Below are 23,393 nucleotides of genomic sequence, written 5' to 3'. Positions count from 1 at the left end.
GTCAAATGCTGCCTTGATGTCAAGGTAGTCACTCTCACCTTACCTCTGGAATTCAGCTCTTTTGTCCATGTTTGGGTCAAGGCTGTAATGAGGTCGGGAGCCGAGTGGTCATGGCGGAACCCAAACTGAGCATTGGTGAGCAGGTTATTGGTGAGCAAGTGCCGCTTGATAGCACAGTCGACGGCACATTTCATCACTTTGCTGATGTTTGAGAGTAGACTGATGGGGCCTTAATTGTCCGGATTGGATTTGTCCTGCTTTTTGTGGACAGGAAAAACCTGAGCAGTTTTGGTAGATGCCAGTGTTGTAGCTGTACTGGAACAGCTTGGCTAGAGGCGCGGCTAGTTCTGGAGCACAAATCTTCAACATAACAGCTGGGGATGTTGTCAGGGCCCATAGCCTTTGCTGTATCCAGTGTGCTCAGCCATTTCTTGATATCTCGTGGAGTGAATCGAATTGGCTGAAGACTGGCTTCTGTGATGGTGGGGACCTCAGGAGGAAGCCGAGATGGATCGTCCACTCGGCACTTCCGGCTGAACATGATTGCAAACGCTTCAGCCTTGTCTTTTTGCACTCATGTGCTGGGCTTCATCATCATTGAGGATGGGGAGGTTCCTGGAGTCTCGTCCTCCCGTTAGTTGTTTAATTGTCTTCCACCATTCATGACTGGATGTGGCAGGGCTGCAGAGCTTTGATCTGATCCGTTGATTGTGGGATTGCTTAGCTCTGTCTGTAGCATGCTGCTACTGCTGTTTAGCATGCATGTAGTCCTGTGTTGCAGCTTCCCCAGGTTGGCACCTCATTTTTAGGTATGCCCGGTGGTGCTCCTGGCATGCTCTTCTGCATTTCTGATTGAACCAGGTTGGTCGCCTGGCTTGATGGTAATCATAGAAATTTAAAGCACAGAAGGAGGCTATTTGGCCCATCTTGTCCATGCCGGGCGAAAAAGAGCTATCCACCCTAATCCTACTTTCCAGCACTTGGTCCATAGCCTTGTAGGTTACGGCTGTTCAAGTGCACATCCAAGTACTTTTTAAATATGATGAGGGTCTCTGCCTCGACCACCCTTTCAGGCAGTGAGTTCCAGACCCCCACCACCCTCTGGGTGAAAACATTTCTCCTCAAATCGCCTCTAAACCTCCGACCAATTACTTTAAATCTACACCCCCTGGTTATTGACCCTTCTGTTAAGGGAAATAGATCCACTCTATCTGGGCCCCTCATAATTTTATACACCTCAATTAGATCTCCCCTCAGCCTCCTCTGTTCCAAAGAAAACAACCCCAGCCTAGCCAATCTTTCCTCATAGCTAAAATTCCCCATCCAGGCAACATCCTCTGTACCCTCTCTAGTGCAATCACATCCTTCCTATAATGTGGTGACCAGAACATGCTCGCAGTACTCTAGCAGCAGCCTAACTAGTGTTTTATACAGTTCATGCATAACCTCCCTGTAGTGTATGTACTTTGCAGAAGGAACTATATTCTGCAGCCCCTGTATACTACAGTACCAGTAGTGGCCACCCCTGTATATAAGCCTGTGTAGTAACATTTGCATAGTAGTTCCAGGTTGTCTCCATTCAGTAAAGACCTGCTATAACCAACTCCTGCAGTCCGTGTCTCAATTATACACAGACATAATACTGGCGACGAGGATGGGATGGCCAGCACATGGCGAACCACTGCTGCCAGCATTCTCGCCGAGAAGAGAACAGCTGTCAGTGTGCAGAGGAACCTTGATGTGTGGATCCAGAGTAGCAATTCCACCCAAATTGAAGGATAGAGTGCTCAATGAGCTTCATGAGGGTCATCTGGGAGGGGTAAAAATGAAAAACTTAGCCAGAGCGTTTGTGTGGTGGCCGGGAATCGATAGAGAAATCGAAGAGATGACCAAGAGCTGTACAGGATGCCAGAAGGTCCAAAACGCCCCACCACAAGCCCCTCTACATCCATGGGAGTGGCCCTCATCTCCATGGCAAAGGGTGCACATTGATTTTGCTGGTCCATTTATGGACTCGATGTTTTTAATTGCGGTGGATGCACATTCAAAGTGGCCAGAGGTAATAACAATGTCCTCAACCACCACAGAAAAAACTATCACAGTCTTACGAACCATATTCGCCAGGAATGGGCTGCCTGAACAGATTTGCTCCGACAATGGACCACAGTTTGTGTCTGAAGAGTTCCGGAGGTTCTTAAAGAACAATGGTGTTAAGCATTACACATCTGCCCCATATCATCCAGCCACCAATGGATTGGCCGAGAGGTTCGTTCAAACATTCAAGAAGGGTATCAAGGCAATGTGTAATGAAGATATACCCCTACAACACAAGGTGGATAACTTCTTGTTTGCCTACTGAAATGCGACACATGCGGTTACCAACCAAACTCCAGCCATGATGTTCTTCAATTGAAGACTACGATGCCGCTTAGATTTGGTTAAGCCAAATATCAGAAGAGATGTGGAGAACAGGCAGTTTCAGAATATGAATGAAAGGCCGACCAGGAGTTTTAAGATAGGTCAACCAGTTTTGGCCCGGGACTACCGCACAGAGAAATGGCAGCCAGGAACGATCTGTACACGGCAAGGACCTCTAATGTATACCGTGGACGTTGGGGAGAGCATTGTAAGACGCCATGCTGACCAGATTCTAGAGTCACTGGGAAATGTCAACTCCACACCACGATCTGATACACCTGGCGATGAAACCGAAGTACCAATTGCATCTACCTCAGAATCGGTGATATTGGAAGCAGACGAACCAAACAACGACATTGATCCCGACTCAACTTTGCCAGAAGAACCTGATACCCCAAAGAGGCGTTATCCAGACAGAATCAGGAAGCCTCCTCAAAGACTGAACTTATAATTGCTTAACTTCAACTAATGTATCTAGCAACTGTAATTGTAAATATGTTATTTCATTGTTAATCGAATGTTAGGTACTGTTTAGCTAAAAGGGGAGGAATTGTAGTGTATGTACTTTGCAGAAGGAACTATATTCTGCAGCCCCTGTATACTGCAGTACCAGTAGTGACCACCCCTGTATATAAGCCTGTGTAGTAACATTTGTATAGTAGTTCCAGGTTGTCTCCATTCAGTAAAGACCTGTTATAACCAACTCCTGCAGTCCGTGTCTCAATTATACACGGACATAATACTCCCTGCTCTTATATTCTATGCCTCACCTAATAAAGGCCAGTATCCCGTATGCCTTCTTAACCACCTTATCTACCTGCCCTGCTACCTTCAGGGATCTGTGGACCTGCACTCCAAGGTCCCCCTGATCTTCTGCACTGCTCAGTGTCCTACCATTTATAGTGTATTCCCTTGCCTTGTTAGCCCTCCCCAAATGCATTACCTCACACTTCTCCAGATTGAATTCCATTGTCACTGTTCTGCCCACCTGACTAGTCCATTGATATCTTCCTGCAGTCTGTAGCTTTCTTCTTCATTATCAACCACACGGCCAATTTTTGTATCATCTTAATCATACTTCCTACATTCAAGTCCAAATCATTGATATATACCACAAAAGCAAAGGACCCAGTACTGAGCCCTGCGGAACCCCACTGGAAATAGCCTTCCAGTCACAAAAACACCCTTTGACCATTACCCTTTGTTTCCTGCCTCTGAGAGTGAGGGATATGCCAGGCCATGAGTTTACAGATTGTGGTGGAATACAATTCTGCTGCTGCTGATGGCCCACAGCGCCTCATGGATGCCCAGTTTTGAGCTGTTAGATCTGTTCTTAATTTATCCCTTTCAGCACAGTGGTCATGCTACACAACATGATGGAGGGTGTCCTCAGTGTGTAGACGAGACTTCGTCTCCACAAGGACTGTGCGGTGGTCACTGCTACCAATGCTGTCATGGACAGATGCAGCTGCGACAGGTAGATTGGCGAGGACGAGGTCAAGTAAGTTTTTCCCTCGTGTTGGTTCCCTCACCACCCGCCGTAGGCCCAGACTGGCAGTTATGTCCTTGAGGACTCGGCCAGCTCGGCCAGTAGTGGTGCTACCAAGCCACTCTTGGTGATGGACATTCAAGTCCCCCACCCAGAGTGCATTCTGTGCCCTTGCTACTCTCAGTGCTTCTTCCAAGTGGTGTTCAACATGGAGGAGTACTGATTCATCAGCTGAAGGAGGGCGGTAGGTGGTAATCAGCAGGATGTTTCCTTGCCCGTGCTTGACCTGAAGACATGAGACATCATGTTGTCCGGTGTCAATGTTGAGGACTCCCAGGGCCACTCCCTCCCGACTGTATACCACTGTGCCGCCACTTTTGGTGGGTCTGTCCTGCTGGTGGGACAGGACATACCCAGGGATGGTGATGGAGGAATCTAGGACATTGGCTGAAAATGGAGAACTATTTGATGGAGGCAGAAGGCATGGCTGAGGTACTAAATGAGGACTTTGCATTGGTGTTTACCAATGAAGAGGACTTTGCCAAAACTATGGTAAACGAGGAGGTTGCTCCAATACTGGATGACATAAAAATAGATAAAGAGGAGGTACTAGACAGGCTGGCGATAATTAAAGTGCACAAGTCACCAGGTATGGATGGGATGCATCCTAGGTTTCTGAGGGAATTAAGGGTAGAAATTGCAGAGGTGCTGGCCACAATCTTCCAGCCCTCCTTAGATACAGGGGTGGTGCCAAAGGACTGGGGGATTGCAAATGTGCACTTTAGGAAGGACGTAAAGGCTTTGAAGAGGGTACAGAAGAAATTTGCTAGAATTGTTTCAGGATGAGGGATTACAGTTACATGGGCAGACTGGAGAAGCTGGTGTTATTCTCCTTAGAGTGGAGAAGGCTAGGAGGAGATTTGATAGAGGTATTTAAAATTATGAAGGATTTAGATAGAATAAATAAAGAAAAACTGTTTCCAATGGCTGAAGGGTCGATAATGAGAGGGCACAGATTTAAGGTGATTGGCAAAAGAACCAGAAGCGACATGAGGGAAAACTTTTTTACACATAAGTGGTTAGGATTTGGAATGCACTGCCTGATAGGGTGGTGGATACAGATTCAATAGTAGCTTTCAAAAGGGAATTGGATAAAGACTTGAAGGAGAACAATTTGCTGGGATATGGAGAAAGTGCGAGGGAGTGGGACTAACTAGATTGCTCTTTGAAAGAACTGGCGCAGACTTGATGGACCGAATGGCCTCCTCCTGCGCTGTACTATTCTATGATTCTAACCCCACATTGCCCATGGCGAGAATCACCATCAGCAAGTCCTTTAAGATGTTTTGGCCATAATTAGCATCAGGACAATGTTAGTGTGACTCTCCGTTCCTGTGTTGTATAAAGGCACTCTCCCTCGGCTAACTCATCAGTTTCTTCATTGTTATTGGCACCATTACAAGTGACTACTATCCGACTAACTCTATTCACTGCCTTTCATTCATTTCCCACCTAGAATTCAAATACATAGTATATCCATTAAATCTTCAAGCGTAGGAAGTACAAACTCCCAATATCAAGGGCCTGATAACTGTTCTTGTTCAATCCCCAATAGCCAGTTGTAGAACAGAATTGGCATCTAACTAGAAACAGATCACTTAATTGTCCTCTTAAATCTCCATGGTTGATGCATGCAATATACATTAAAATATAATTAAGCCGCTCTATATGTGCACCTCTCTCTCTCTTTCAGTATTCTTCATATCTCTTTTCTGGTTCCTTCTTTATGTCTGTCTCTTTCATCTCTAGTATTTTTCTCTCTCTCCTAATCATGTAAACATTCCTATTTTTGCTGGCTTTGTAGTCTTTCTCTGTATCTGCTTTTATTTTATTGAGAATGGTTGATGAAAGGCCAAGAGACATAAAGGGCAGATTTTCCTACCCACCCCCACAACACTAAACAGGGGCAGGAAAATTAGGTGGATTCAAAACTGGCTCGGAGACAGGAAACAGAGGGTAATGGTTGATGGCTGTTTTTGTGATTGGAAGGCTGTTTCCAGTGGGGTTCCGCAGGGCTCAGTACTAGGTCCCTTGCTTTTTGTGGTATATATCAATGATCTAGACTTGAATATAGGGGGTATGATTAAGAGGTTTGCAGATGATACTAAAATCGGCTGTGTGGTTGATACTGAAGAAGGAAGCTGTAGACTGCAGGAAGATATCAATAAATTGGTCAGGTGGGCAGAACAGTGGCAAATGGAATTCAATCTGGAGAAGTGTGAGGTAATGCATTTGGGGAGAACTAACAAGGAAAGGGAATACACATTAAATGGTAGGACACTGAGTAGTGTAGAGGAACAAAGGGACCTTGGAGTGCATGTCCACAGATCCCTGAAGGTAGCAGGCCAAGTAGATGAGGTGCTTAAGAAAGCATAAGGAATGCTTGCCTTTATTAGCCGTGGCATAAAATACAAGAGCAGGGGGGTTATGCTTCAACTGTATAAAACACTAGTTAGGCCTCAGCTAGAGTACTGCGTGTAGTTCTGGTCACCATAGAGTCATAGAGTTATACAGCACAGGAAGAGGCCCTTCGGCCCATCTTGTCTGCGCCGGCCATCAAGCCCTGTCTATTCTAATCCCATTTTCCAGCACTTGGTCCGTAGCCTTGAATGCTATTGCATTTCAAGTGTTCATCTAAATGCTTCTTGAATGTTGGGAGGGTTCCTGCCTCTACCACCCTTTCAGGCAGTGAGTTCCAGATTCCAACCACCCTCTGGATGAAAAAGTTTTTCCTCAAATCCGCTCTAAACCTCCTGCCCCTTACCTTGAAACTATGCCCCCTGGTTATTGACCCCTCTACTAAGGGGAAAAGTTCCTTTCTATCTACCCTATCTATGCCCCTCATAATTTTGTACACCTCAATCAGGTCCCCCCTCAGCCTTCTCTGCTCTAAGGAAAACAACCCCAGCCTGTCCAGTCTCTCTTCATAGCTGAAGCGCTCCAGCCCAGGTAACATCCTGGTGAATCTCCTCTGCACCCTCTCCAATGCAATCACATCCCTCCTATAGTGTGGCGACCAGAACTGCACACAGTATTCCAGCTGTGGCTTAACTAGTGTTTTGTACAGCTCCATCATAACCTCCCTGCTCTTATATTCTATGCCTCGGCTAATGAAGGCAAGTATCCCATATGCCTTTTTAACCACCTTATCTACCTGTCCTGCTGCCTTCAGGGATCTATGTACATGCACACCAAGGTCCCTCTGATCCTCTGTCCTTCCTAGGATCCTTGTACTGGCCGCGCTAGACGTGCTCCTATCTAGCTATCCAGCAAGTTAAACACTCATTCATAATAATTCTTCCTGAAGCGATTGCTGTTTTGAAGCTTTTACTTGAACAAATTTGTGAAACTGTAAACAAAGACAAAGTATGTTTTGTACATAAACTGAGTACTACACATTCGATATTACACAAGATATAAACATATTTACAACAGTAGAATAGACTAATTGTATAACTAACTAACATTTGAACTAATTTCTGTAACTATTAAATATTAACCTTTTATAAACATAGTATTATCAAAATATTACTCTGACAACATTGCTATTATGCTAAGAACTAAAGATACTCACAGATATTGCGTTTGGCCTAACATATGAAGTCAGATTACACTGGATTGAAAATCCCTCATGGAATTCTCCATTACTCAAGTCAGGTTCTTCCTGGTAAAACTGCTTCCTGGGGTCAACAGGAAGAAAGGAACAAAGGTCAAATGACCTCACACAGGAAGAAAGGAACAGGTGACCTTTCCAGCTTACAAACTGTTAACACAATAACCGCCACCAGAGGGTGCTATTGCATGTAAAAACATCCAGGATGTCACAATGTCCATCGGTCCAGAACACTCCCCATCTGGGGTCATTAACGACTCCACATAGTCCGAACTCTACTTGTCACTGGAGTCCTCTGGCGACAAAAGAAGAACCACCTCAGAGACGGTCCGTTGGTGTCGATGATAGGATGCAGCTTCCGTAGACTGCTGTGAGGGGGTAGGTTGCGTTCTGCTACGCACAGTTCCAACCTGGGTATGGTGAGGTCTGGCTGGGGCGCCAACTTGCCTCTATCAAAGACAAAGCCGATTTTCACAGAATCACAGAATCTACAGTGCAGTTAGAGGCCATTTCGGCCCATCGAGCCTGCACCGACACATATCCCACCCTATCCCCGTAGCCCCACGTATTTAATCCCCTAACACTAAGGGTCAATTTATCATAGCCAAATCAACCTAACCTGCACATCTTTGGACTGTGGGAGGAAACCGGAGCACCCGGAGGAAACCCACGCAGACACAGGGAGAATGTGTAAACTCCACACAGACAGTCGCCCGAGGCCAGATTTGAACCCGGGTCCCTGGCGCTGTGAGGCAACAGTGCTAACCACTATGCCACCGTGCCCCCTGTTAAAAAATTGCTTCTGTGACCGGGAATCCCTTTGTCCTTCTTGAGTGGTGACCTCCAGATAAGCCACACTTGCAATGGCCTTAGCGGATGCATCTGCAAAGACACAAAGCTCTTTGAATTGGGCATTTAAGGGAGAGAAAGACGAATAGCAGCGAGGTATTCGGATCTCCTGTAAGTCTTGGAGTGAGTCTCTCCATCTGTCCCACTCTGCTTCCATCTCTTCAGGGAGAGGTGAATCCCACTCTTCAGCGCATGTGGAGAGTTCCCTGAGGAGCAGCCTGCCTTGTATGGTGACAGGGACTAAGAAGCCGAGAGGGTCGTATAGGCTGTTGACTCTAGAGAGCACTCCACTACGTGTGAAGGGTTTCTTGGCGTCTAGGACTTGGAACGTGAATGTGTCTGTTGCTATGTTCCACGACACCCCTAGGCTACGCTGTAGGGGGAGGTCATCAGTGAAGAGGTCTAGGTCTTTGACGTCCTTAGCACGATCTTCAGGGGGGAATGCCTCCATCACTGCTGGTCTGTTAGAGGCTATCTTATGCAGCCTGAGGTTGGATAGTGCAAGTAGTTCCTGGGCTCGTCCGAGGGTACTGATGGCCTCTGCTTTGGTCGGGAATGACTTCAATGCGTCGTCGACATAGAACTCTCGTTCGATGAACCCTCTCACATCACTGCCAAAGTCGTCATCTTCTTCCTTGGCAGCCCTCCTTAGTCCGTATATGGTGACAGCAGGGGATGGGCTATTCCCAAAGACATGGACACGCATTCTGTAGTCCACAATGTCTCTATTAGGGTCATTGTCCCGATACCACAGGAAGCGGAGGAAGTCTCTGTGGTCTTCTCTCACCACGAAGCAATGAAACATGTGCTGGATATCGGCAGTGATGGCGACGGGCTCTTTCCTGAACCTCATGAGCACTCCCAAGAGGCTGTTGTTAAGATCAGGCCCTGTGAGGAGTACGTCGTTGAGAGAGACGCCCTGATATGGTGCACTGGAGTCAAACACCACGCGGATCTGTCCACTGCATGGGGTAAGGTAGCTTGGATGACCATTCTCCAAGATGGAAGTCTTGAGCGTGCTCACCTGAGATGGCTTGTGAGCGCCCTCGAGGCACACGTCTCCAACAACGACCCAGCCGAGGTCTAGCCTTTGGGCGAAAGGGGCGTCATGTGGACCGTTGATCTGCTCCCTTATCTTATGTGCCCTCAGGATGTCTCTTCCCAACAACCGAAGTATGCTTGCATCTGGGTCAAGAGGTGGGATCTCGTCTGCAATGCGCCTCAGATGACGGTGATGACGAGCTGCATTCGGAGTGGGAATCTCAGAACGGTTGACGGGGACTTGATTACATTCGATGAGTGTAGGAAGGGGGAGACTAATCTTCCCGTCGACTGACTCAACAACGTAACCGCAGGCCCTCCTGCCGGCTGTCTCTGAAAGTCCAGCACACGTCTTCAGCGGACTTCCTTTGATCTTGAAGATGTTGAAGAACTCGGATCTTGCTAGAGAACGATTGCTTTGTTCATCTAGTATGGCATACATCTTTTCAGATTCCTGGCGACATCCTGCAGGGTACACATTAACGAGGCATATCTTGGAGCATGCTCTTGCGCTCACTCCTTCTCCACACACCTCGGTGCACCTGGATGTAATCTCTGTACCAATAGCTCCCTCTCTCTCCCCGCCGTGCTCTGATGCGGGAGGAGGCGTTTCTGACTTCCAAGGAGCTGGGCCTGGGTGTAGTGCTGAAACGTGCCGATCACTTTCACATTCAGTGCATTTTGCATCCACCTTGCAGTTCTTGGCGAGATGGCTCGTGGACAAGCAGCACCTGAAACATATAGAGTTCTCTTTAAGATATTGTTTCCGATCTTCCAAGGACATCTCCCTGAAGCCTCTGCACTTCTTTAAAGGATGGGGCTTGTTGTGGATAGGGCATTGTTTGCTCATATCCTCAGGTTTCTTCTGAATCTTTGTGTGCTCAGTTGAGGACACTTGCATTCTGTGGACAGATATTGGTGTCTTTCCATGTCTGTCGAACTTGTCTCTTCTGGCAAGTGCTGGTTGGGAGGAGAAGAAGTTGAAGCTGGGGTCGTTCCTGGCTTTGGCTTCTTTACGGATGAATTTAACGAACGCAGAGAATGGTGGGAACACCACGTTGTGCTTTAGCTTGAACTTTGATCCAAACGTTATCCACTTCTCCTGCAGGTTAAATGGAAGCTTCTCAATGATGGGACTTACCCCTCTGGAAGTGTCTAAGTACGATAGACCGGGTAGGTAGCCGTCCTGCTTTGCGGCTTCGAGTTCCGCCAGCAGATCTCCAAGGTCGCGGAGCTTCTGGGGTTCCTTACTCATCAACCTCGGAAAGTTCGCCAACCTGTCAAAGAGAGCCCTTTCAATGGCTTCGGGCGAGCCATAGCTTTCTTCCAGCCTCACCCAAGCCTTCTTCAACCCCTCTGGCAGCTGCCCCACATTGGCCGCTTTTATCCTGCAGGCCTGTCCGGCGGACTCTGGGCCGAGCCATTTGATAAGGAGGCCGAGCTCTTCTCCTGCCGACAGGTCTAAGCCCGATATGGCATCGTGGAAGCAGGACTTCCAAGCCCGATAATTCTCTGGCCTGTCATCAAACTTGATTAACCCCGAAGTCACCAGCTGGGTGCGTGCAAGGTATTTGGCAAGGTTGTAGGTGCTGGGACCTGGGCCAGGGTTGCCTTGGCTGGGGGCTCTGTTGGGGGTCTCAAGGAACCGAGAGGGGATTTGCCTCTGGCTTTCTCTATTCGGCGTCCTATTCCTCTGCACCGTGTCTTCCGTTCTGCTGGGGGAGACTCTGCGGCTTGAGGCACGCCGTCTGCTTTGACCTTGGTTGGCAACTTGTGGCATGTTATACGAAGTGTTTGCGTCTGTAGAGATGTGCGGGCTTCCATCCCTTTCTCCTGTAAACTGTATGTCGGCATGGTCGCTCACGTAATCTATGGTGCGCTGTCGTGGACTCTGCCACGAAACGGGAATTAAAGGTTTGTAAGCTGTCTCGGGATCAGCTCCCTCCAAAATTGCCTCGAATACTTGTGTCTCGGCTAATGCAGCATCTATCTCTTTTTGTTGCTGCAGAGCGTCTAATGTGGCTTGGAGACAGGCCTGTTCAGCCTTGCGTTCCACTTGGTGATGGGCCTGTTCCGCTTGGAATTCAGCTTGGAGTCGGGCCTGTTCTGCTTGGAGTCGGGCCTCTTCTGCTTGGGGTTCAGCTTGGAGACGGGCCTGTCTTACTTTTATTTCTATTTCACTGTCCGTATGCGCAGCTCTGGCTTGAGCTGCTACTAGTTTAGCCCGTGCTTTGGCGATGGCTATGCTTACTCTAGAACCACCCGATGACCGTGAACCAACTTGCGACCTGTAGTAACCGGTGCTTATAGACCGATTGTCACGTTCTACAGTTTCGTCTGCCTGTTTAAGGTCTTCTACTTGCTGCAAAGCATTTTCGTTATTATCTTCTGACATGTTGATGTGAGGTAGATGTGCTCTACGAGGTTAAGGCTTACTCTGGGTTCCTCCTGCTCCGCTCTTCACAGCTAGCCGTATTGCTATCTTTTCACTGATATCTTTTCACTGCTAGCCGTATTGCTATCTTTTCACTGTACTGGCCGCGCTAGACGTGCTCCTATCTAGCTATCCAGCAAGTTAAACACTCATTCATAATAACTTTTCCTGAAGCGGTTGCTGTTTTGAAGCTTTTACTTGAACAAATTTGTGAAACTGTAAACAAAGACAAAGTATGTTTTGTACATAAACTGAGTACTACACATTCGACATTACACAAGATATAAACATATTTACAACAGTAGAATAGACTAATTGTATAACTAACTAACATTTGAACTAACTTCTGTAACTATTAAATATTAACCTTTTATAAACATAGTATTATCAAAATATTACTCTGACAACATTGCTATTATGCTAAGAACTAAAGATACTCACAGATATTGCGTTTGGCCTAACATATGAAGTCAGATTACACTGGATTGAAAATCCCTCATGGAATTCTCCATTACTCAAGTCAGGTTCTTCCTGGTAAAACTGCTTCCTGGGGTCAACAGGAAGAAAGGTAGGAAGGTCAAATGACCTCTCACAGGAAGAGAGGAACAAAGGTCAAATGACCTCACACAGGAAGAAAGGAACAGATGACCTTTCCAGCTTACAAACTGTTAACACAATAACCGCCACCAGAGGGTGCTATTGCATGTAAAAACATCCAGGATGTCACAATGTCCATCGGTCCAGAACAATCCTACCATTCATTGTGTATTCCCTTGCCTTGTTAGTCCTCCCAAAATGCATCACCTCACACTTTTCAGGGTTACAGGAAAGATGTGATTGCACTAGAGAGGGTACAGAGGAGAGTTACAAGGATGTTGCCGGGAGTAGAGAATCTTAGCTATGAGGGAAGACTGGATAGGCTGGGTCTGTTTTCCTTGGAACAGAGGAGGCTGAGGGGAGACCTTATTGAGGTGTATAAAATTATGAGGAGAATAGATAAAGTGGATAGAAAGGACCTATTTTCCTTAGCAGAGGGGTCAAAATCCAGGGGCACAGATTTAAAGTAATTGGGGAAGGTTTAGAGGGGATTTGAGGGGAAATTTCTTCACCCAGAGGGTTGTGGGGGTCTGTAACTCACTGCCTGAAAGGGTGGTAGAGGCAGGAACCCTCACCACATTTAAAAAGTACTTGGATGTGCACTTGGGATGCTGTAACCTGCAGGGCTACGGACCAAGAGCTGGGAAGTGGGATTAGGCTGGATAGCTCTTTGTTGGCCGACGCGGACACGATGGTCTGAAATGGCCTCCTTCCGTGCTGTAACTTTCTATGATTCTATGAGATGCAAGTATAGGCCTCTCAAGCCTGCAGCTGCATCTTTGGCTTCAGACCGGCATCTTCTGGCTTCCAATGTCCTGAGGAGTCCCTGAAATTTGATAAATGTCCATTTCTAAAGTCTTTAACCTGCCCCCAGGACCTTTTTGCATCCCCTGGGTGCCTGGGCATAGCATTGAGCCTGGGCATAGCCCCTGCCCAGTCAGTGAGTGAATGGGGAAATGAGGTGTGAGGCTGGAAACCCCCATTCCCACCTCATTTATATTACTCCATCTGGCCTGAGCAGTTCTTGTAGGAGTAGAGACTAATCTCCTTAAATCTCATGAATTTTGTACACTGAAGGTTTGCAACCTTAGGGTTAAGCCACTGCCACAGGCACATCACTAGTAAAACCCTTTAGTCAGTATTTAACTATTATAAGGGTGAACTACAGTTGTTATTTATGTATGGTATGATGCAAAGCTGATAAAAGCTGTGTAAAGGGTAACTGATGCGTTTTCTTTAGATTGTAGGGCCATATCCATGGGGCAGGGACAAGAAGTTCACGCCAGAAAGCTGGTGGCAATGTCTATGCAACAGGTTAGTAAAAATACTTGAATGTTAGTAAATCATAAATAAATTTTATGCCATGTCAGCCACTTTTAATTTTCAATATTCCAAAGATTTTTATGAACATTGTACTCTTCAAGGGGAGGGACATCCCTCCTATGGAGCATTTGTTCTCCTGTCTTGAATTCAGTATCAAATTCAAGCACTCTCAGTTAGCAAGAGCAGAGAGGGCAGATTTTCTGAGTCCTCGCCCATGATGAAGTCTCTCCCCTGCTGCCAGCATGTGTCAGAAAATAGCAGATGCACTGCTGTGGACTCAAAATCTACCCTTAGCTTTATGTTGCAATGTACTTTAACTTCTGTCTCTTTTAACTCATAATATGGGCATCCAGTTGAAGGCTGAGATTATTATTGCCTTTCTGCACCACAAGGAGCAATTGTTTATCTTACAGCCTGAACACTCCAGTTAGTTCCTGTCTCTCTGTCTTGTACCACTGAAGTTCAGCATGTCTTGTGACTGCACTCAGTAACTGTCCTTTATTATAGCCTGGGACTTAATCGGCTTTGATGGAGTTTACCCCAGAAACATTGAGGTAGATTTTAACTCCAGGCATGGAACAGGTGGGCCCATTCCTGCTGATGTGAAGACTGAGCCCCTTCAAGGGCCGGGCCTTGTTACCATGCAATCAGTGATCTGGTGTCCCACCACAGCTTGTCGGCTCCGGGCCGGTGCAATATCAGGCAGTCTGAATGTCGCCCTCACGGGCGGGCAAAAAGCTTTGGGGTGTGGGGGGGGGGGCGGGTGGCGATCGCAGAATCGGTGGAGCACAGGGCAGCAGAGGCCCACATTAATTTATGGAGTCCAGAGGTGCACTCCTGTTTTGGGACCGCTTCTTCTTCACCGCCTGGTGCAACTGGGTGGAACATTCCGCCCAATTGTACCTCTAAATTACATCAGGGCCTATGTGTGTTATTGGAGCCCGATTTTCATACAGTAAGGAGGCTCCTGCCTGATTCAGGCGAGTGCCTGGCCTGCTCAGTAGAAGGCCTCAATAAGTATGCTGGTGGAGTGATCAGAGGGCAGTAAGTGGCACACGGTGATTTTAATTCCACTACTGCCATGTTTCCATCGGTCAGCCAAGTTAAATTCAGCCCTATTAACTCCTCTGTTCTCTTCACAGATGCTGCCTGACCTGCTTAGTATTTACAGCATTTTCTATTTTTGTTTCAGGTTTTCAGCATCTGCAGTACTTTTTGTTTTTGGGGACTTTGACCAAGAATTTCCTTGAAGCTGCTCCAGCTCCACCGCCTTAATTTCCCCGGAAGTGTGGCAAAAACCCCTTTTTTGTATGAACAGGGTTTCCGCAGTACCTCCAGCTAAGACACAGCAGTGGAGCGGGAGCCCCTCCGAGGAAATTCACAGCTTTTATCTACTTCAGATAGAAAACTGGCTTTTCTCATTTTTACACCATGAAGCTGAGTCCAAACCTCATTCATTAAATCAGCCTCACATCCAAATCCATGATTTTCTGTGGGGTTCGACCATGGTGCCACGTGCTCCTTAGGCCATTCTGAAAAGATATCAATCCAGTTTTACTTCATGTAATGAGACTGCTTCATGGGCAGTGCAGAGACTGATCCACGTACCAGCGATATTTTGTCATGTTAGTGATACTACAAGCCTTTGCATTGTCTGCAATCAGCAAACAGTAATTGCTCTTTTCCTGCTGATGTCAATTACTAAAGGCAATTGGTGTTGACATCATTTACCCATCAGGCTGTAAAAAGAAATTCTGTGTTTTTGTCACAGAGTCTAATAAATGCACGATATCATGTTGAGATGCTACAGAAGAAACAGCTGAAGGGTGTGTGATGATAAATAGATGTTTCCTCTTCTAAAACCACACACTCATTCAGATGTACAGTTCTATGGGTGCTAGCAGTCCTCCAGTACCTCACCCAAGTGGCCATTCTTGGTGTGGGCTTACATACTGAGTGTTGATGGGTTGTTCAATTGTTGGGAACATCACAGACAAATCTGATCTTGACCTCATTTGACATCAGCTTCCCAGCAGTGGTCACTAGATAGTGATTAGAGGGGTCCCAGCTGATATTTGCCTTAGCCTAGGGACAACTGTAGTGCCTTCTACTGAGCTAAGAACTCAGTGCACACCAGCGATGAGGTTTGGTATTGGTTTAAGATTTAGGATACTCACTATCCTTCACTTGTAATACAGGCATGTGGACTCAAGAGATAGACGTATGATTAATAATCTTTATTAATAAACACACTAATACAACCAATTACATCCAGTGCTCATGAGATCAGTACTAACAATACTCATGAACAGAGAACTCATCGGGGGTTCATAAGCTACGTCCTCAAGACCGCTCATGGTAGCCCTATACAAGACTAGGTAGAGTTCCTAAAGTGCACCAGTGTGCATTACCTTTAGATGGTTAATTACGTAAGATGACCTTGAGGTTAATGCATAAGTGCATTTCTACTGTATGCAATTACTACTTGGGTACGCAGGTATAATATGTCATCACATCAGCAGACGCATGGATCATCTCTCTTTCCCATGCAAGCTCTTTAGTACTACTATGTTTATTGTTCTCCGGACATTCCCGACACATGAGTGACAGCGCCTGTCCCTCATAGCCTTCACATCCTTATCTCCCTTAGCTATTTATAACAGAAAGTCTTATTCTCCTTTCACACTCCCCTCCTGATTTCCAGACACCTTGGCGCTAGTCCAATAATTAACATTCTATTCTCACACCATCCTACACCTAACTGCTGTGTTCTGTATCTCTCTGTGTTCAGAGACTGTTTTAATCCCATTTAACCCTTACTACTAGTATAACCTAACCATAATGCTATTCTACCTTGCTTATTAACTCTTGCATTTGGGACCTTCCTGGGTTATATGCCTCAATGCAATCCTGGATAGTGGATTTACCTACTAAGCTATAAGAGGAGCACCCTGAAATACCTTGTAGAGCATGTGTAAGTTTCATCTCATCCTCTTGAACAGTGGTATGGGGCTAAATTCGATAACCCTCAAAAACGGGCACGTGGATCGCGATTAACTCGCGCCCGTTCAATGTAATGCAGGCAGCAATCCAACTTCGTGCTGCCTGCTCATTTCAATGATTTCAGCATGCAGCCAACGCTAACCTTGCTAACCCAAAATCATGAGAGGCTAGCACAAGTTGAAGCTCGCTTGTACCTTTTAAAAGGGAGGTGCATTGTGGCTAGAGCAAGTGCTGGAAGTTGTTCTAAAACTGAATCTGACATAAGAAACAGTCAAGAATGGCACAACATGGGAGAAAGCATGCTCCAAGGTTTTCCAACGCTGCACTGGAGGCCTTGGTGGAGGAGGTGGCAAGGAGGAGAGATGTACTATATCCGCAGGGGGCCAGGAAGTCCTCCAGATACACGCTCATAAGGGATTGGTGCAGGTAGTCGTGGCAGTCAGTGCCAGGAGTCAATCCCCGAGGACCAGGATGCAGTGCCACAACAAGTTCAATGACCTCACACGAGTGATCAAGGTCAATGATTGCATCTTCAAATGCCATATCCTACCAACTGCATCACTAGCCTCAGCCACTCCTCAATTCAGCATCACCCCCATCACTCACCTACCAACAATCCTTCTCAAGGGCAATTAGGGATGGGCAATAAATGCTGGCCTTGCCAGCGACGCCCACATCCAATAAACAAATTTAAAAAAATCTCTTTCAATCAGGACTCATACCTAACATTCATAGCTTTACCTCACCCTCACACACTTAGCACTGCTGCAAGCCTCACACCCACATCTCATAGCTTGCACACACTGCCAGCTATTCAACCATGCCTGCCACATCACCTAAACAGATTGCACGACACACTGACCACTTCCCTCTTGCAGGACAAGGTGGCACACAATCAGAAGCAGCAGGAGCTAACCAGCAGGAGACAGGCACATCTGCATGTCCTAACACCCTTGGAGGAGACGGCGCTGACCATTAATGGAATGGCCATTGCTGAGGCTGTGGCCAGTGGCAGGGCTGAAACCATCGAAGATGACGGTATCCTCATATCTAATGCTCTTTCTCACACCCACAATCTCTTCTGATTTACAAGCTACAGATGGTGTCAGCATGCACCTCTTGCTTTCCCCCCCTCCCCTAACCACAGCTTTACCCTGTGCCTTTCTCCTTTCAGATACCCAAGAACTGCAACCTGGCCAGGCAGTGCAGGAAAAACAAGGCAGTGATGATGAAGACACACCATTTGACCCTGTAAAGTCCTCCTCATCATCTGGGGACTTGTGGCAAAATTTGGAGAGCTGTCCCAGACTCATCTATCACCATGCCTGGGTATATCCTGACCCATCGGCAGAACAGATCCACCAGAGGTGGCGGCACACTGGTGGAGGGAGTGGCCCTGGGAGCCCTTAACATTGACTGTAGACCCCATGTTGTCTCATGGCATCAGGTCAAACATGGGCAAGGAAACCTTCTGCTGATTACCACCTACTGCCATCCCTCAGCTATGAATCAGTACTCCTCCATGCTAAACACCACTTGGAAGAAGCATTGAGGGTAGCAAGGGCACAGAACGCTCTCTGGGTGGGGAACTTCAATGTCCATCACCAAGCGTGGCTCGGAATCACCACTATGGACTGAGCTGGCCAAGCCCTGAAAGACATAGCTGCTAGACTGGGCCTGCAGCAGGTGGTGAAAGAACCAACATGAGGGCAAAACCTACTTGACCTCATTCTCACCAATCTACCTGTCACAGATGCATCTGTCCATGACAGCATTGGCAGCAGTGACCACCACACAGTCCTTGTGGAGACGAAGTCCCGTCTTCACAATGAGTACACTCTCCATCATGTTGTGTGGCACTACCACCGTGCTAAATGTGATAGATTCAGAACAGACCTAGCAGCTAAAAATTGGACATCCATGAGGCGCTGTGGGCCATCAGCAGCAGCAGAATTCTATTCCACCACAATCTGTAACCCCATGGTCTGGGGACCAAGCCTGGTTCGATGAGGAGTGTAGAAGAGCATGCAAGCAGCAGCCTAGAAATGAAGTGCCAACCTGGTGCAACTGCAACACAGGACACAATACATGCTAATCAGCAAAAACAGCGTGTTATAAACAGAGCTAAGCGATCCCACAACAAACAAATCAGATCAAAACTCTGCAGTTGTGCCACATCCAATCGTGAATGGTGGTGGACAATTAAACAACTAATGAGAAGCTCCATGAATATCCCCATCCTCAATCATGGCAGAGCCTAGCACAAGTGCAAAAGACAAGGCTGAAATGTTCGCAACCATCTTCAGTCAGTACTCAGTAGGGCTGAGTGGATGATCCATCTTGGCCTCCTCCTGAGTTCCCCACCATCACAGAAGAAAGTCTTCCGTGAATTCAATTCATCCACTTGATATCGAGAAACAGCTGAGTTTTTTTTTATTCGTTCCAGAATGTGTGTGTCGCTGGCAAGGCCAGCATTTATTGCCCATCCTTAATTGCCCTTGAGAAGGTAGTGGTGAGCTGCCTTCTTGAACCGCTGCAGTCCTTGTGATTATTGTTTCTTGTCATGGTTTGTTACAACTCAGAGACTTGCTAGGCCATTTCAGAGAGCAGTTAAGAACCAACCACATTGCTGTGGATCTGGAGTCACATGTAGGCCAGACCAGGTAAGGGCGGCAGATTTCCTTCCCTAAAGGACATAAGTGAACCAGATGTGTTTTTATGACAATGTGATAGTTTCATGGTCACCATTACTGATTTATTTAATTATAAATTTAAATTCCCCAGCTGCCTTGGTGGGATTTCAACTCACAGTCTCCAGACCATTAGTCCAGGTCTCTGGATTACTAGTCCAGTAACATAACTATTAGGCTGCCATTCCCCTAACTGGATACAACACGGATACAGAAAAGACTATGGGCCCCAATAACAACCTGACTGCCGACCTGAAGACTTGTGCTTCAGAACTAGCTGGGCCTCTAGCCAAGCTGTTCCAGTACAGCTACAACACTGGCATCTACCCAACAAAGTGGAAAATTGCCAGGAATGTCCTGTCCACAAAAAGCAGGACAAATCCAATTCGGCCAATTACTGCCCCATCAGTCTATTCTCAATCGTCAGCAAAGTGATAGAAGTTGTTCTCAACAGGCTATCAAGCGGCACCAACTCACCAATAGCCTGCTCACCGATGCTCAGTTTGGGTTCCACCAGTACAACTCGGCTCCAGACCTCATTACACCCTTAGCTCAAACACGGAAAAAAGAGCTGAATTCCAGAGGTACGGTGAGAGTGACTGCCCTTGACATCAAGGCAGCATTTGACCGAGTGTGGCAACAAGGAGCCCTAGTAAAACTGAATTCAATGGAAATCAGGGGGAAAGATCTCCACTGGCTGGAGTCATACCTAGCACAAAGGAAGATGGTTGTGGTTGTTGGAGGTCAATCATCTCAGCCCCAGGACATCGCTGCAGGATTTCCTCAGGGTAATGACCTTGGCCCAGCCACATTCAGCTGCTTCATCAATGACCTTCCTCTGTCATAAGGTCAGAAGTGGGGATGTTCGCTGATGATTGCACAGTGCTCAGTTCCATTCGCAACTCCTCAGGTAATGAAGCAGTCCGTGCCCGCATGCAGCAAGACCTGGACAGCATTCAGGCTTGGGCTGATAAGTGGCAAGTAAAATTCGCACCACGCAAGTGCCAGGCAATGACTATCTCCAATAAGAGAGAGTCTAACCACCGCCCCTTGACATTCAACAGGATTACCATCGCCAAAACCCCCACCATCAACATCCTGGGGTTCACCATTGACCAGAAACTTAACTAAACCAGCCATATAAATACTGTGGCTACAAGAGCAAGTCAGAGGCTGGGTATTCTGTGGCGAGTGTCTCACCTCTTGACTCCCCAAAGCCTTTCCACCATCTACAAGGCACAGCTCAGGAGTGTGATGGAATACTCTCCACTTGCCTGGATGAGTGCAGCTCCAACAACACTCAAGAAGCTCAACACCATCCAGCACAAAGCAGCCAGCTTGATTGGCACCCCATCTACCACCTTAAACATTTACTCCCTGCACCACCGGTGCACCGTGGCTGCAGTGTGTACCATCTACAAGATGCACTGCAGCAACTTGCCAAGGCTTCTTCAACAGCACCCCCCAAACCCACGACCTCTACCACCTAGAAGGACAATGGTTGTTGGCGCATGCAAGTTCCCCTCCAAGTTACACACCATCCTGACTTGGAAATATATTATCGTTCCTTCATTGTCGCTGGGTCCAAATCCTCGACCTCCCTCCCTAACAGCACTGTGGGAGTACCTTCACCACAAGGATTGCAGCGGTTCAAGAAGGCGGCTCACCACCACCTTCTCAAGGGCAATTAGGGATGGGCAATAAATGCTGGCCTTGCCAGCGACGCCCACATCTCAGGAATGAAGAAAAGAAAAAAACTTGATTTAACACTTGCAGGCACCAGCTCAGATACTAACACTGGGTGTAATTTCGAGCATATCATAAAGGCGGGATCTGCACTTGGTGAGACACCAGGCACGAGTGGTCTTCAGCCATGGCAGGGGACAAGGATAGCGCAGATTCCAGTAGGTCGCACATGAGTTTTGCATCAGAGGACTCAGGTAAACACTTCACTGGGGCAGGCTACAGAAGAAGGCTGATGGGTATGCACAATGAAATGCTTGGTGCATTGGGAAGCCTGCCAGAAAGCCTGTGTGCAATGTCAGGGAGCCTGGAGGAGTCCGGCACCAACTTGGCACAGGACTTTGCGCGGAGCTTGGAGCCCATCATTTCCAGCATGGAAGTGGTTGCCAACTCCATTCACACACTTGTGGACCCAACCACAATTCAGTATCTGATGGCCGATAGCTCAGCTTCCATTGTGGCACAAGCAGCAGCCACCAACATCTGAGTGCTGTAGTGGAAGCTCAGATTGCTGTCATGCAAGGTCAATCTGCTGCCATCATAGCTCTGGATTGCAGTGTTCAAAGGAGCTTGCAGGGTATCACAGCAGTTTAGCAATCTGTCCTCCTACAGATTACTAGGATTGCTGAGGTGCCACTCCGGGGGAATGGCAGAGGCTCCATGGAGCACGATCCTGCTGTCCTCTCTCAGGATGACAGCATTCGTCCTCTCACCACTGCCACTCCGACAGTGCCCTTGCTTTGGCCTGTCAGCCTGCCAGCCCAGACTGCTGCCAACCATGTCGAGATTGTGTAGTCTGCAGCCAGGCCTTCTAGGCTCAAAGCTGCTCGATGTCATCTTCCAGGGCCATCTACAGTTTCCTCCACTGAAAGTCAGCAACCTTACACCAGCCATGCTGTAGCCACTGGGGTGGCACTGCGTAGGAGCACTAGGACAGGCAAAGGCACACATAATACAAACATTAAGGGTTATTAATTTACATTTATATGCAATATGGCAGGATTTGATTTATAAATTTGGTTTGAAATGTTAATTTTGTGGAGGCTTTTATTTTTGCATTGTGGCAAGAGGACGCTGTGACAGAGGGAAAGTAAGGTGTTGGTGAATGGGGAATTGGGGTTGTAGTTATCAGTATCGCACTCGGATGAGTTCTTCACGGACAACCCAACCAGAAAGGGGCTGTCTAGGTTGCCTTCTCCCTCCTCTTCTTCCTCTTCCTTCTCCTCCTCCTCCTCCTCCTCATCTGCTCACCGTATAGCTGGTTGCAAGGGCTGTGCCCTCATGACTGTGAGGATGGTCAGCATGCAGCGTACCACCACGAATCTCAATACCTGCTCTGCCGAGTAGTACATAGCTGCTCCAGAGTGATCCAGGCAGTGGAAGCATTGTTATAGCACGTGTTAACGCCACCACCAAAATGGCATCCAGTGCATTTTGCCCCACAAGTGTGCCCATGTGCCGCGGATACCATTACTAAGCTCTAAGGCACTTGTAGCAATTAAAAAATGGGTGCGACAGATCCAAATTTTGTGCCGGTGGTGTTTTATTGAAGTGTTACTGAGCAGTTCAAGGTTTGGGGATTGGGGCATCATGGATGATCTTAGTCCTATTTATGGTTTCTCCTAGTTTCTTAAGGACATTGAGACATACTGAAATTTCCTCAGCCTTGATAAACTGATTGTTGTTTCTCACACCTCAGGGTGGATGGGTTTTACTACAAAACTGCCATTTAGGATTGGAATTCATGGATGAGCTGTTAGAGACCTTGACCACAAGTGAGAATGTGCACGAGTCTTTCCGAGTGTGGATCACCACCGAGCCACATCCCAAGTTCCCGATCACACTGCTACAGGTTAGTGTTTATGCTGCACGCTGACAGCAGATTGGGAAACAAGTGAAACAGACAGGTTTCCCCAGCCCCCTCCTGATCCTGGTACTGCACTGATCTGCCTCCAAGTTGGAGATTGATCCAGGAATTTTGCAAATTTTCCAAATTTTGTGTTCTTAGGCGATCCAAGATGCTTGTGTAGGCTGGACCCCACTGGTGGCAATCATATGCACCCTTGTGAAGGCGAATCAGCCACGACTGCGACGGTGGGGTCTTTTCCAGGGTCAAGAGCGAGGTTGAGGCAG

The 23,393-nt window shown here is 47.2% G+C and overlaps 1 protein-coding gene across 1 annotated transcript in view; it reads left to right on the top strand.

Moving 5' to 3' along the window:
- The window catches only part of LOC147113152 (dynein axonemal heavy chain 8-like), a 1,456,516-nt gene that overhangs the window by 1,224,150 nt on the left and 208,973 nt on the right, over positions 1-23,393 (top strand). Inside the window, exons 55-56 of the mRNA XM_085998053.1 lie at positions 13,742-13,815; positions 22,960-23,112. Of these exons, the coding sequence (XP_085854179.1) occupies positions 13,742-13,815; positions 22,960-23,112 (227 nt within the window). The remainder of the gene's footprint in view (positions 1-13,741; positions 13,816-22,959; positions 23,113-23,393) is intronic.

Source organism: Somniosus microcephalus, chromosome 9, assembly GCF_052327205.1.
Source record: "Somniosus microcephalus isolate GS21.2 chromosome 9, FLI_Smic_1.0, whole genome shotgun sequence".
In the NCBI taxonomy this organism is placed as follows: Eukaryota; Metazoa; Chordata; class Chondrichthyes; order Squaliformes; family Somniosidae; genus Somniosus; species Somniosus microcephalus.
Note: the sequence above shows the minus strand (reverse complement) of the source record. Positions and strands in the feature narration are given on the sequence as shown.